General features: G+C 38.2%; 1 protein-coding gene across 3 annotated transcripts in view; it reads left to right on the top strand.

Annotated features, from left to right (window-relative positions):
• The window catches only part of VWA3B (von Willebrand factor A domain containing 3B), a 199950-nt gene that overhangs the window by 135310 nt on the left and 49431 nt on the right, over window positions 1–15209 (top strand). For all 3 annotated transcript variants that reach the window (XM_036030068.1, XM_036030069.1, XM_036030070.1), the window contains 5 exons: window positions 644–771; window positions 3036–3193; window positions 11081–11194; window positions 12547–12634; window positions 12716–12872. In XM_036030068.1, coding sequence (XP_035885961.1) covers window positions 644–771; window positions 3036–3193; window positions 11081–11194; window positions 12547–12634; window positions 12716–12872 — 645 coding nt within the window. The remainder of the gene's footprint in view (window positions 1–643; window positions 772–3035; window positions 3194–11080; window positions 11195–12546; window positions 12635–12715; window positions 12873–15209) is intronic.

Here is a 15209-nt window from a genome sequence, read left to right as displayed (position 1 = left end):
CCATTGATATAAAATGCTAGAAAAGTAAACTAATGTATAGTTACAGAAAGCAGATGAGTAGTTACTTGGGATGGAGAGAGAGGGGTTTTGCGGTGGGGGAGAACAGATTTTCAATGCAGCATGAGGAAACTTTTTGGGATGATGGATATGTTTATTGTCTTGATTGCAATGATGATTTCACAGATGTGAATGTCAAAACTATCCCAATGGTACATTTCCACGCATTCCACTGATTGTATGTAAATTATACCTCACAAAGCTGTTTAAAAATGGAATAATGTAAGAACTGCATGAAATTCTTTGGATTCTTCTTTTCCTGATACACTTGGTTTTGTGTTAGAAATGTTGCAGTGTGTCCCTGACTGGTGTAGCTCAGTTGGTTGGGCGTCATCCCACAAAACAAAAGGTGGCCAGATCTTTCTCGGTCAGGGCACATTTCTGGGTTTTGGGCCTGTTCCCCGGTTGGGGTGCATGCAAGAGGCAGCCAATTGCTGTTTCTCTCTCACATAAATGTTTCTCTCTCCTCTTTTTCTTCTCCCTTCTTCTCTTGCTGAAATAAATAAATAAAACCTTTTAAAAAATAAATGTTTGCAGTGTGAACTCATATACAATCTCATAGTGTATTCACATCTCATTTTGGCAGAATGAAGATCTCACTCTTTTAATTAAGGAAATGGAACAAGGACACAGTGATCTGGAGAAAATGCAAAACCTTTATTCTGAGTCCTTGATCATGGACTGGTGGTACAATGGCGAAAAGGAAGGAGACAAGTGAGCATGCCAGACTGCCTGACCCCTTCACTGCGGTCCTCTCCGATGCTCTGCTCCTTCTCCTTGACACTTTTTCCTTCTGCAATGCTTTGTGATATTTCTTTGAGAAAGAATCACACAGTATGATTACTTTAGGATTTTTAAGCAAAGAAGATTTATAATCTAATAATTTAATGACAACTGGCTTAAGGAGGCCACATGTTCACCTTGATAAGTAAGCTCTGAATTCCTTCCATGGCACCTAAAAGCAGAGCTGGCTTTATCTGAACCCGATGTAAACATGCCCCCAGCCCCGGCAGTGACAGAGCAGAGGAGGTGTATGTGCAGTGAAGGAGACCTGACTCAGGGCCCAGGAGGCCCAAGGTCCGGATTTCAGTCTGGACGTTGGCAAATTCATACCTTCTCTCCAGTCCTATTCATTGCTGTGGGTCTCAGTTTCCTCACCTTTGAAATGATAGATAATTTCTTGATTCCTTTCTTGCTGTATATTCTGATACTTTTCTAGTTAGTAGTTTTTAAACAAAAAATCAAAACCACCCCAACATTCAGAAAATGTCAAATCTTACTAAAATGATTTAGCATTGTACAGATATTGAAGTATCACAGCTTCATATTAATACTTTATCAGGAGGATTTTTTATTTAAAAGTGTAATAGCAAAATCCTCTATCAAAATTCACTATCGTCCTATTAGCAAAATAAGCATTAACATGGGTTGGGAGCAGGGTATGAGCACAGAATCAGTACAGCAAGCTAAATGCTATTCCAGGGATCTTTAAAAATGATATTTTTATTACATTATTTTTTAAATACTTGTTTGGGAAAGCTCAGGTACATCTTCTAAATTGAGAAAATTTGAACAAATAAATTAAGAATCAAGTAAATTGGCAGCACTTCAGTGTAAATCACCTTCTCTGTGCTTTCAGCCATTACCTCAACTGTCCTTGTCCCCTAGTTTGATTACACTGAAATCTCTGGAAGTTGGCTTGGTCATTTAACTGTACTTGCAATTGATTAAGTAGTGAATGCATTCTAGTTTTATTACATTTTTTGTTTTAGGGGCTGAAAGGGGCAGGTTTCAGAGTCAAGTGGACAAGTGTTTTATTCCAGGCTTCCTACCACTGCATATTACTTAACCTCGCTGAGTCTGTTTCCTCATCTATAACATGGGAATAATGGTAGTCATAGAATTGTTGGATGGATTAAATGAGAGCATGCCTGGCACATAATAAGATCTCTGAATTAATATAAAGGAAAGAGTAAACACCATGCCTCATTCTATAGATATCATGCTTCTATACTTCTTGTAACATAACAATATTAGGAAAAGCTATTCACCAATTTAGCTCCAGTTGAAAACAAATTGCCTTGTTCAAGTTTTATACCAGCTGAAAAAATATTCCCTAAATATCCTCTACCTTCCTTCTTTTTTCAAATATTTATTGAGTACAAATCAGGAGCCAGGAAAACTGGGAAGCCCAAGTAAATGTAAGCCTAGTCCCTTCTGTCACATCACACATGGTGTGGTGGGGGACACACAAAGGACTATGGACATTGGGTGGGTGCTCTATGGAAGTAGGCACTGGCATGCGGAGAGTGGGAGTGAAGGAGGGAGGTCATACCTATTCATTGTTGGAGAGGAGATTGTTCTGGAAACTTTCTGTGTCCACTGGGTTTAGAGCTTCAGAGAAGGTATGTCTGGGAAAATAGTGGGGAATTTCTGAGGTCCCTCCTGGTGCCAGAGCTTCACCAGAACATTTTTCTGTGATCTGGTGTTGGCACAGGGGGTCCAAGGCAGGGGTTTCCCTCTTATGGTTTTATAAGAGTTGGTTGTCCAACCCTTTGGTTGGATAAATGGGTTTCTGTGACATGTTCTGGTTTATAACCAGATCTTCTCGTATTAATCCTCACATCAGCCCCATGTGGCCAAAGTACAGCTAAAGTTTTCCAGTTGATTGATGAAGAAAATGACAAAGTTTAGAAGAGTATTGAGCAACTTCACTGACTCACACAGCCAGGAAAGACTAGAGCTGTGATGGGAGCCTTATCTAATGACTCCAGATTTGTGTCCTTGTCTACTCTCCTGCGTGGGGCAGGGATCAAGGGCTATCCTTATGCATTACCTAAATGAGGGAGTGGCTCACTTCTTTAAGTTTGCAGCTTTCAATATGACTATTGATCCAGCCCTGCCTTCATAATGGAAATTTTATGTTTTCCCCTTTCTTTTTCTTTTTGTTCTTTCTTTTTTTGTCTAACTCAAAACAGGCATCAAAAAGAAATCTGTTCCTTGGTTTCACCTCCAGAAAAATGTGCAGATCCTCACTCTGACGTTGAAGCATCAGAGATGTCTTCCCTAAAAATGTCAAAAGTACCAGGGGACCTTTCCAATGAAAAGATTCAGAAAAAGAAAGTTCTCCACGCAGGTATCAGTGAGCAAAATGGTTTGAATCTCATTGCTGGTTTTCTTTCAGTGCAAGAAAGTAGAATATATCTAAACTCATGCAAAGTTATAAAAGAAGCTTAAACCTGTGTTTTTTCCATTAAAATTTTTATTGAGATTATTGTACATTCACATGCCATTGGAAAAAATAATACAGAGAAATCCTGTATGCCGACCCTTCACCCAGTTCCCCCAATGGTGACATTTTCAAAATGCAATAGTACAATATTGTAACCAGGATATTGACACTGATACAATCCATGATTTTATTCAGTGTGCTCAGTTTTACTTGTGTTTATTTGTGTGCATGTGTGTGTAGTTCTGCATGATTTTACCAGGTGAGTCGTTTTGTGTTTTCACTACCACTGTCAAGATACAGAATAGTTCCATCTCCACAAGAACGCTTGGTGTTGCTCTTGTGCAACCACACCTACCTTTCCTAAGCCTGGGAACCCACTAAATTCTCCATTTCTAAAAAGTTGTCATTTCAAAAATGTTATATAAATGGAGTCATGTAGTACATAACCTTTAGGAATTGGCTTTTTTCATTGTCCTTTTTCCTGGAGATTCATCATAGTTTTTGTATCAATACTTCATTCCTTTTCATTGCTGTGTAGTGTTTCAAGATATGGATATATCAGCGTTTATTTAAACTTTCATCTGTTGAAAGGTATTTGGGTTGTTTTCCATTTGGGGATATTACAAATAAAGCAGTTATAAACATTCATGTACAAGGCTTATATGAACATAAGTTTCATTTCTTTGAGGTAAATTTCCAGGAGTGCAATTGCTGGGTCATATGGTAACTATTTCTCAGAGTGGATGTGCCATTTTCCATTATCACCAGCAATGTAGGAGTGATCCAGTTTCTTCACGTTCTCACCAGCAGTGGTGTTGTCACTTACCCATAGGTGTGTGATATCTCACAGTGGTTTTCACTTGCATTCCCCCAAAGGCTAATGAGGTTGAACATCTTTTCATGTGCTTGTTTGCAATCTTTAGATCCTCTTCAGTCTGTGCATGTGCTTTGTCCATTTTCTACATAGATCAGTGGTCCGTGCTCTTCGATTCCTGGAAAAAAATGGAGTAGTTCTTTTTTTAATATTTGATAAAATTATCATGGAGCCATTTAGGCCTTGAGATTTCTTTTCCATTTTTTTTTTTCATTAAGAATTCAACTTTTTAAAAGTGGTTTTAGAGATATTAATATTGTCTATTTCATTTTAGTTGAGTTTTGGCAGCTAGTAGTTTTAGAGGAAGTGATTCTTTTTTCTAAGTTGTCAAATTATGAGTGCAAAGTTATTTATTGTATTCCTTTATTACCTTTTTAATAGCTGCAAGAGCTATAGTAATGTTCCCTATTTTATTCCTGACACTAGTGTTTGTCTGCCTTCTCTCACTTTCTCTCCATCCCTCTCTCTCTCTCTTTTTTATCTTTTTCAATCTTGCTAGAGGTTTTGTCAGATTTATTTCCTCTACAACAAACAGCTTTTTGCCTCACTGATTTTCTCTAATGTTGACTCCATTCAGTTTCATTGATTTCTGTTCTTTATTGTTTCCTCCATTCTGCCTCCTGTAGTTTCTTTAGCTTTTTCTTTTCTATTTTCTTGAGTTAGGATTCTATTATTGGTATCAGATCTTTCTTCATTTCCAATGTAAGCAGTTAGTGTGATCAGTTTCCCCCTTGTACTGTTTTAGTTGCATCTCACATATTTTGATTTGTTATGGTTTTGTTTTCATTTATTTCTAAGTATGTTTACTTCCTTCAAAGACTTCCTTTATGGATTATTGATAAATGTATTGTTTAAGTTCCAAGTGTTTAGAGATTTTTCCCTATTGTCATTGTCTTAGTGATTTCTAGTTTGATTCCACTATGGTCAGAGAACATATTATATAGGATTTTAATTCTTTTAAATTAGTTGAGGTTTGTTTGAATGACTAATACATAGTCTATATTGATAAATGTTTCACAGGCACTGGGAAAATGTGTGTTCTGCTGTTGAGGGGAGTGTTTGTCAGTTAGATTCTGGTGGCTGGCTGTGTTGTTCAGATCTTCTCTGCACGTGCTGATTTTGTGCCTCAGTTGTTGAGAGGGGGGCTATGAGGTCTTCAAGTACGTTTGTTGATTTATCTCTCCTTTCAGCTCTCTCAGTTTTAGCTTCATATATTTTAAGGCTGTATTGATTTATTTGTATGCATTTAGGATCTATATATCTTCCTGGTGGATTGAGCCCTTGTTAAGTAAATTCTTTCTGCTATGAAGTCTACATTATCAAATATTAATATAGCCACTTTAGCTTTTTATTAATATTTGCATGGCATAACTTTTCTTCCATCTTTTTTGTTGTTCAATTTACCTATGTACTTGAAGTATAAATGTCTTATATGTTGCATATAGTTTGATTCTGTTCCTTTATCTGCTCTGCCAATGTCTTTTTATTAGTGTAATTAGACTATTAACATTTAAATTATTATGTTAGCACCTGGTATTGTTATTTTGTTATTTTCTATTTGTTTTCATTGGCCTGATTTCTCTGTTTCTCTTCTCTTGCTTTCTTTAGGTTATTTGATTTTTTTAAAAAAAGTTACCACAAACTCCGATGGAGTTGTAAACCGCAACTCCATTTTGGTTTACCAGTAGTGTGTGCATGTGTGGTATCTTTAAAAAATGTGTAACAATAAATCAGTTTAGTGAATTATTAGTCAAAGCCTCTCTACTAGATACTTTTCTGGCTATCAGTTTGATATGTAATTACCTACAATAAATTCCCATTTATTCTGTGGTAAGGTTTTTTAAAAATATATTTTATTGATTATTATTGATTGTACTATTACAGTTGTTCCAGTTTTTCCTCCTTTGGTCCCCTCCACCTGGGGACCCCTATTCCCTCCAGCAATCCCCCCTTAGTTCATGTCCATGGGTCATACATACAAGTTTTTTGGCTACTCCATTTCCTATACTGTTCTTAACATCCCCCTGTCTATTCTATACCTACCAATTTGTACTTCTTAATCCCTCCACCTTTTCCCCCATTCTCCCACTTCCCCCTTCCAAATGATAACCCTCCAAATGATTTCCATATCTATGATTCTGTTTCTGTTCTGCTTGTTTGCTTTTTAGATTCAGTTGTTACTGTTGTGAAATTATTGCCATTTTAATGCTCATAGTTTTTATCTTCTTTTTTTTCTTAAATAAATCCCTTTAAGATTTCCTACAATAATGGCTTTATGACAAACTTCTTTAGCTTTATTTTGCCTGGGAAGTACTTTATCTGCCCTTCAATTCTAAATGTTAGCTTTTCTGGATAGAGTGATCTAGGGTAGAGTACTTCCAATGAGTTCTTTGAGCATCCTCATAGCCAGTGTTTTGAACTTTGCATCTGATAGATTGCTTATCTCCATTTTGTTTAGTTCTTTTTCTGGAGTTTTGTTCTGTTCTTTCATTTGGGCCATATTTCTTTGTTCCCTCATTTTGGCAGCCTCCCTATGCTTATTTCTATGTATTAGACAGAGCTGCTTTGAATCCCTGTCTTAATAGACTGGCCTATTGTAGAAAAGCTCACTGGTAAGTTGGATGGGGCAGAGCCTTAGGTAATCAGTAGGGCCAGGTAACCCATGTGAGCCAAGTCAATGGAGTCTCAGACTTGTGTTGCTGCTCTGTGGCCATGTGTAGGGGAGAGCTCAGAAAGGATAATGGCCAGTGCCTGGTCTCTGGAGTTTTGTCCAGAGGGAAGCTGTCCCTGGCACTTGCCCTGATGACAGAAACTTCAGTTTCTTGCTATATGCCACTGGTGCCCTTCCAGCTGCTGCCCTGGGGCTGGAGCCCAGAGGGAGTGAATCTGCATAATTCCTAAGTTCACTGTGGGCCCTTTAAGAGGAGATGCCTGAGAATCCTGCAGTTTTTTCTAGCACCCCAACCACCATGGATTTTTACAGCCAGAAGTTATGGGAACTTATTATCTTCCTAGCACTGGTACCCTGGGCTGGGTGATCTGGTGTGGTGCTGGGATCCCTCACGCCTGAGGTATCCCTCCCAATTTTTATCCACCACACGTGGATGTGGGACCACTCCTTATGTGCCTCTGCATCTCCACACATCTTCATGTCTCCACCCTTGCTATCTATCTGGATGAATGTGACTTAATCCTTTGGTGGTTGTACTTCTATACAGCTCAATTTTCTGATAATTCTGGGTTTTAATTGTTTTGTTGTTTAGTTGTAATTTTTTCTATGGTTGTGTTTGGAGGTGAGCCATGTTTACCTATGCCTCCATCTTGACTGGAAGTCCCTGGGCACAGCAGCTGCTCCCACTGGTGGCTGACGAGGAAAATATCCACCCCACCCCCCATTTTTTAAATTACAGTTTGTATTCAGGTATTAGCTTCAGGCATATAGCACAATGGATAGACATTCATTCATATAGGTTACAAAGTGTTCTTTCCTATATTCAATTGTCCACCTAGCACTGTAGATAGTTATTACAATATTGTTAACTACATTCCTTATGCTTTACTTTACATCCTTATGCCAGTTTTTTAGCTACCATTTAGTATTTCTTAATCCCATCCCCTTATTTACTCTGCCTTCCCAACACCCCATCCTGCTGGGTTCCAACACTTTGTTCTCTGTATCTCCAAGTCTGTTTCAATTTTGTTTGTTCATTTATTTTGTTCTTTAGATTTCACATATAGGTGATATCATATGGTATTTATCTTTCTCTGGTTTATTTGACTTAAAATAATACTTTCTAGGTCCATCTGGGCTGTCACAAATGGTAAGATTTTATTCTTCTTCGTGGCTAAGTAACATTCCATTGTAATATGTACCACAACATTTTTATCCACTTGTCTATTGATGGGCTTGTTTTTGAGTATATTTTTGTGTCACTTTTGTAATGATTTCTTTAAGTATGACAGATGAATGTGACTTATAAAAGTGTACTAGCATCAACATTATTTTAGCACTTTGTGTGGAGTGTGCAGATCTTACTTCAATTTAGATTTCTTTACCTTCTCCAGTTTTAAATCATTGTTTTGAGTGTGAGGTGGTTTTATAACTTTAATTTAAATCATCAAGTATAGTTTATAAATCTCAAGAGGAAAGTCTATTGTATATACCATATTTTTCTCTTTTGTTCTTTCTTCCTTCCTGATTCTGCAAAATATCTTCTTTTTTCATTTCCTTTCTGTTTGAAGAACTTTCTGTATTCAGTCTGTAAAGGTAGGTCTGCTAGCCACAAATCCTTTTGCTTTTTCTTAGTCCAGAAAAATTTTTATTTTCTCTTCATTTCTGAAGAAAAACTTGTTATATTCAGAATTTGCAGTTGATAGTTCTTTTCTTTCTGTAGTTAAGAAATAGTGTACCTCTTCCTCTGGCTTCTTACATTTTAATGAGAAAACCTGCTGTCATTCAAACTGGTGTTCCCAATTTGGTGTTCCCATTGGTGTTTCCCAATGCAATAGGTAATGCATCCTTTCTCTTTGGCTGCTTTCAAGATTTTTTCTTTGCTTCTAATTTTCAAATGTTTAATTATACTGAAACTTGGTATACAGTTCTTTGAGTTTATTCTTTTTGGGGTTTTCTCAGCTTCTTGAATCTGTATTGTATGCCTGTATGGTATGAATCTGTATGGTATGTCTGTATGGTATGAATCTGTACAGTAATACATGAAAACTTCACCAAATTTGGGAAGTTTTCATCTATTATTTATTAATAGGGTCTCTCAGTTTTACTTTCTTTCTCACCACCCTTTGGGATTTGATGATATGAAGTTAGATATTTTGTTATTATCCTGTAGACTTGAGGTTCTTATCTTTTTAAAAAATGTATTTTCTCTCTGTTGTGTGATTTCCTTGGTTCTTGATATTCTGGGTGATTTTTTAAAATAGTATTCTAAACATTTAGTCAGGATATTATATTAAGGACTCTGGATTTTATTTAAATCTTTTCTTTTAGTAAGTAAATGCTCTGGTCAAGGTTAGCACATAGACCTTGGCCTGTTTTTGTGGGCTGAGGTTCCAGGAGCAATTTAATTTTCACAGCCTTCATGGTATAACTTTTGTGCTTGGTTTTCTAATGTTACTGAGGCTGCTTCTGGTGCCTGTTATGGCTGCCTGAGTTTACTCAGGTCATTCCTGGAGATTGTAGATGTCCCTCAGTGGAGAAGAGTTGTGGTGGCTTTTCCACCACTGTCTCTCAGGTGTCCCCATGGGCAGGGAAGGAGAGCCTTGCCCCAGAAGGACCAAGAGGCTTTCTAGAATGGGCCACTTGCTATATCTTGGTCCCTCTGGAATGATCTGTCTGCCTCTCCTGGTGTCTCTGTGCAAGGGAAGAATATATTAAGCCCATGGGGACAGAGAGGCTTCCCATACTGGGCCACTTGTGTGACTGCATCCCTTCTACCATTCCTGCCTGCCCATTCCAATCAATCTGAGTTTTGCTAAAGATACTATTTGCTACTCATCCTAAACATTTTAATGTCTTTTGTCACTTCCACCATTTTACTTAGATTTGGGATCATTGCTAATGATAGACAATCCTGTGATGAATTTTTATTCTGTTTTTATTTTAATATAGAGAATTGAGAATGTGGGGACGGATTACACAGAGCTTGGGGAGCAGTTAACTGCTTGAATCTACTGTAATAGTTGCAGAGTTTGGGAGCAGTGCAGTTTTTATGTTTGGGGACTTTTGGAGCAAAATTTTATTTTCATTGTGGTATACCTGTGTTTGTGGTTGTTTTTGTCTAGTAATTTTTTCCTAGTGTGGTTAGGGGCAGGAATTCAGCTCTCCTATGTGAATCATCTACCTCTTTTTCACAGACATCACTCCCAAGATTTATGCTTCTTAATTCTTCGTTACGGAGGCAACCAAAACACAACTCACCTCTTTGCTGCCTAGAAAAACAATAAATAGCACATAGCACACTCCTATCTCCATGCATGGAGACTACTGATATTATCTTTCTGTGCAAAAGATAGACAATTTTCAGATTACTAAATATTATTCACTTCACCTATTATGGGAGATAGTTAGTCCCTTCTTGTTGAAAACACGGACACATTTCATTCATGAATACTACATAAAGCCTTGGTACTTGTGCCTCTAAATTGTGAAGTAGAGAACATATTTACAATTAGTGTAGTTTCTATAATCACATATGAAAACTCACCAAGATATCTTGGTACAGGTTCGTTCTCTAAAGCACACAGACTAAATGTCAGTATTTGATAAGTGCCCATTTGCTAGTTGAAGGGATCCAATAGAGGGTAGAAAATAATATAAAGGTATGGACAGCAACTGTAGTAGACAGGTTTCTAAATCAGCCTACCAGAGATGTCCCACTCTAAACCCTGCAACCTGTGATGATAATGAGTCATCACTCCCATGATTATGTTATGTTGACCTTGAGACAGGGTTATTGGTGATGTGGCATGTACTTATGCAAGCCCTTAGAAGCAGGGGCTTTTTCCATCTGGTGGCAGAATGGAAAATCAGAGAGACAATGCAGGAGGGAAATTCAGTGTGCCATTGCTGGCTTGGAGATGGAGGGGCCACAGGTATATAAATGTGGGTGCCATGCAGAGCTGATTGAGGCCTCTGGCTGATAGCCCACCAAGAAACAGGGACCTCAGTCCTACATCTGCAAAGAAATGGATTCTGCCAACAACCTGAATGACTCTGGAGGCAGATTTCTTTCCAAAAGGGTCAGATCCATTGCCATAGTATTCAGTTGGTGGCAGAATTGTGATCAAGGTTTAGGAAACTGAAGCTGCATTTTTTTTCTAAAGATCCAAGGAAATAGTTGCATCTAATGAAGTATCTCTTTCCCTCCCAATTTTCTTTAACCCTCTCCTTGATATACCCACAGAATCAACCAAAACCAGCCTGCTCAGAAGCCAGATGTCCACCCTCAAGAGCTCAGCTTGCAGCAAAAAGGATGACTTCTCCAATTCTAGCAACTGGAACACTCCAAGTGACAGAGGCAAGCCCAAGAGGGTCTCTATGTCAGGAAGACCAGGCTGGCCTCCCTTTGCCCAGTGGGTCTTCTCCTGAAAGAGCCGAGTGTAGATACTTAGGGGGAAACAAATAATTTTTAAGTAGATCCAGATTGCTTTCTCTTCACAGGACTCTCTATTAAGTTAGGTCTACCTGCTTTTGTGAACTGGGTTTTCTCAGGGTGAGGCTTGCACTTACTGTGCCGGGGTGTATGGTGAACACATGGCCTGTGTAACCATGGTGCTAGTGGTAATGCTCACTGCCTCTCCAAGGTTTGAATTTGAACATTTAACACTTCACAGCTGGTTTGTTTTCTTCCCTTCATTCATGTGACACCATCCAGTGAGCCATTCTCTGGTCCATATTATCAGCCTTTTAGGGGCTAAACATGAGGAAAATGTGATGTTTCCACTCAGTTTTTATTACTGTTGATAAAATCATTATTCTTAAAATAGTGATTTTTAAAAGTTTAATTCTGTAGTACTTTTCCCTATATTTCAAATAGTTGATAAATTATAAATCCCAGCTACACACACACACACACACACACACACAATCCCCTAGGCAGTAAGAAGCACCTGAGTGACAAATTCACACCTATTGTTACTCAGTCATAGCTTAATCAAATCTTGTTCTTCAGTGCTGATTTAGTTAATGTCTTTTCCTCAGTCTCAAAAACCCTTCATATATCTGAAGTCTGTTCCATGCACAGTTCTTACAGGGTTTATCATATGATGATTAGGATATGATAAATTAGGCATTTACTGAGCTAATTTTCACTTGCATTTATAACTCCAAGTTAATATAAGGGTATACATTAAAACCCCCAAGTGCTAATTTGAAAATTTGAACCTAAAACTAAATAGAACCTAATAGAGATTTGGTTTTCCTACATACAGCTAAGGAAGTACCAAACAAGCTATCAAAAACTGAAATGTCGATTGAAGCTCCCCTGTATAATTCGGGGAGAGTCTAATGAGGGCAACATTGAACAATCAGTAGTTAATGGTATTCTTATTTAATATTTTAAAAATGTGTTCTCTGAAGAATGAGAGAATGAGTATGACTCAATTTTCCCTGGAGAGACATCTCAGGGGCCATGGGATGAGGAAGATGAAACAATGACAGCACCACACTTATCTATGAATTGGTCTGCAGCATCCACTGCAGGTGACTCTTGTCTGAGAACCCTCTCTGATAGACCAGTATTCTCTGACATGTGGCTCATTTCTTAGCCCTCAGTCACAACTGAGCTCAGAGATATGTGTGATCCTCTTGTGTTTTGACATAAAACCAACATATGAGGATATTATACAACTGCCACTTCCCTTTCCACAGAAATGAGCATCCTGCTGACAAATGAGTATCCAGATGACAAATCATTAGAAAGATTGACTCCAGAAGAAAGCCAAGTTTATGACCAAAAGTGAGTGTTCTAATTTTACTGGGACAGTATTGTTATGGTTTTGTTTTTTGAAGTTTTAAATGTCACAGTCAATGTTCCTAGTTCTTCAGGAATGTCTTCAGCAAACTGGCTCAAGACCCATGGCTTGGTTGCCAGGAAACTCACCATCATGGATGCCTTGTCAGTGACAGCTGTCCCTCACAGTGCCACCTACATTCCCATTCTGGACAAGTATGTTGTTTCCAAGGTCTTTGATGAGGTAAAATGATCTTCTGTATGTTTCTGCTTGATGTAGTTTTCATTTCCCACTTCAATGAAAAGTCATGTACTTCAGTGTCTTGTACACTTGTAACAAAGATGTATTTCACTCAAAAAGATTTATTTGTAAAGGCAGTAAAAAGGAACAAGAGCAGCTCTTAAGCATTATTGCTATTAAGCTACAAAGGGACTGCCTTTGTTAGGATGGCAGTTCATGGCCCTCTGCTGCTGGGTGGCAGCAGAGCTGCAGCAGTGTTTGAAAAGCCTCTGGGCCAGAGTCCTGAGTCCTAGGTGTCCAACACCAAAGGACAGGGAGAACTTGTGAGAGCTTATTTCCTTCCTTTGCTTGCCTTCTCTTTCTGAGTGCAGGGGCATCTTTGCTATTGTGAAAGTCTCCAAAGAAGAAGGAGAGAAAGGAGGAAGGAGGAAGGAAAGGAGGGGATAGAATGGAGAGTTAGCCAGAGCAAAAGAACCCTAAGAGAGTGACAAGTGACAGACATTCATGTCCCTGAAGGAAAAAAAGAACTTCCAGTAAGAGGACATGGCAGCGTTAAATGTGGAAGAAGCCAGATAAGTACTGGAAAGTTTCCATTGATTTGTGTGATAAGAAGGCCCTGTCCTTAGCAAAAATAATTCCTGTGGAGCAGCCAGATTGCACAGGGATGGGGAGCACAAAAGAAATGAGCATATAAGGACTGAACACCAGTGCTTCAAATATAATGACAATTAATCATTTAAATAGAAATATATCAGGCTTTACAGTAACTAATTGAAAACAATATCCTTAAAAGACCTTTTCTCATCTGAAATATTTATAGAGGAATAGAAGAGGTTTGGAATTTACTTCAAAATAATCTGGATGGTAGGAGTAGCAGGGTAAGGGAGGAATAGATAAAGCAAGATTGGCCATGAGTAGATCATTGTTTTATTTGGATAATAAGACTATTGAGTGGGGCAGGGGGATCATCCTATTGTTCTGTCTTCCTTTTTTACATATTTGAAATTTTTCATAAGAAAATGTTGAAAAAATTAAAGGCAGGTTTTAAAAAGAGCTTTATCTAATTGGTCTTACAATGGCTGAGATATGATATATTTGGAAGAAGTGGATGAATTGGTGAGTTTTTTGTATTAATCACACTTAAGAAATAACACCCATGGACTTTAACACACATCCTGTGTGACATGACTGACGGCTCTGGCAGTTGTATGTGTGCTCACTTAGGCTGGGTTCCTGATGGCTCTGCCTTAAGGTGAGTGGTCCTGTCACTGGCTGTCATCTTGTGACGGGAAGATTCTATTTATACCTCCAGTGAACTCTAACCTGATTAGTCAGATACCAACTCATCACTTGAACTTATTTTTTTCTAGAAGTAACAGTGAGAAACCAAGCACTAATTTATTTCTTCTAAGAAGTTTGGTGACAGCTTTTCATAGTCTGTGGATTAATTCTATTAATATTCTTGAGTTTTATTTGGAATAAAGTGTATTTAGTGAACTCTCCCTGGAAGGAGAATTTTCTTATGTTTATCGTGTCTCCTTCTAGGCCTCTCAAGCCGAGATACATCAAAAGTAAATTTCCCAAAAATCAAACATGATAGGGTAGGAAAACAAAAGAATAAAGTCAAAGGAAGAAACCATAAAGGAAATATTTATTTGAATAAATAAAGATAAAAATGTTATTTTGAATAAAAATATATAATAAAATTAAGGCAGATCTCAGAAAAAAACATTGGTAACATATACACCACACAGTTGAGGAAATGGCAACTAAAATAAGTTCTAGTTAAATGTGACATGTGGAAAGTAGAGACTGATGATGGAAGAGGGTCCCCTAACACAGTTTCACACATCAGAGAGTTGTTCAGACATGGTTGTGAGAGTTCAGACATGAGCATTTGTTTAGTCCAAGTCCAGACTTGGGGAAAAGAAGGAGTTATGAAGGTGAGGAAGTAAGCAGGAGTGTCCTAGGCAGTGGGGGAGCTTGTAGGGAAGTCTAAGAATCAGAGAAGGTTTGTCATTCCAAAGAAAGTTTAGTGTGACTGGAGGAAGGTATTAAAACTGGGGAAGAAAGGGTTTTGATAAAGTTAAAGACTTTGAATGTCATCCTGAGGGGAACTGAAGGGTTTTTAACAGAGGAGAGAAAAGATCAAGTTTGGGCTTTGGCTGTTATATGGAGAAGAGTTGGAAGGGTCCGAGGCTGGGAAGATGAGGGGCAGTCAGGAGTCAAAGCTATGGTGGCTCTGGCCCAGATGGTAACACTGGGGATGTATCCAAGGCTATTTATAAAGTGGACAGGACCAAACCACATGGAGCCAAAACAGAAGAAGGACAACAGTCA

The sequence above is a fragment of the Phyllostomus discolor genome, chromosome 6 (assembly GCF_004126475.2).
Source record: "Phyllostomus discolor isolate MPI-MPIP mPhyDis1 chromosome 6, mPhyDis1.pri.v3, whole genome shotgun sequence".
Lineage (NCBI taxonomy): Eukaryota > Metazoa > Chordata > Mammalia > Chiroptera > Phyllostomidae > Phyllostomus > Phyllostomus discolor.
This window is presented reverse-complemented; position numbering and strand designations above follow the sequence as displayed.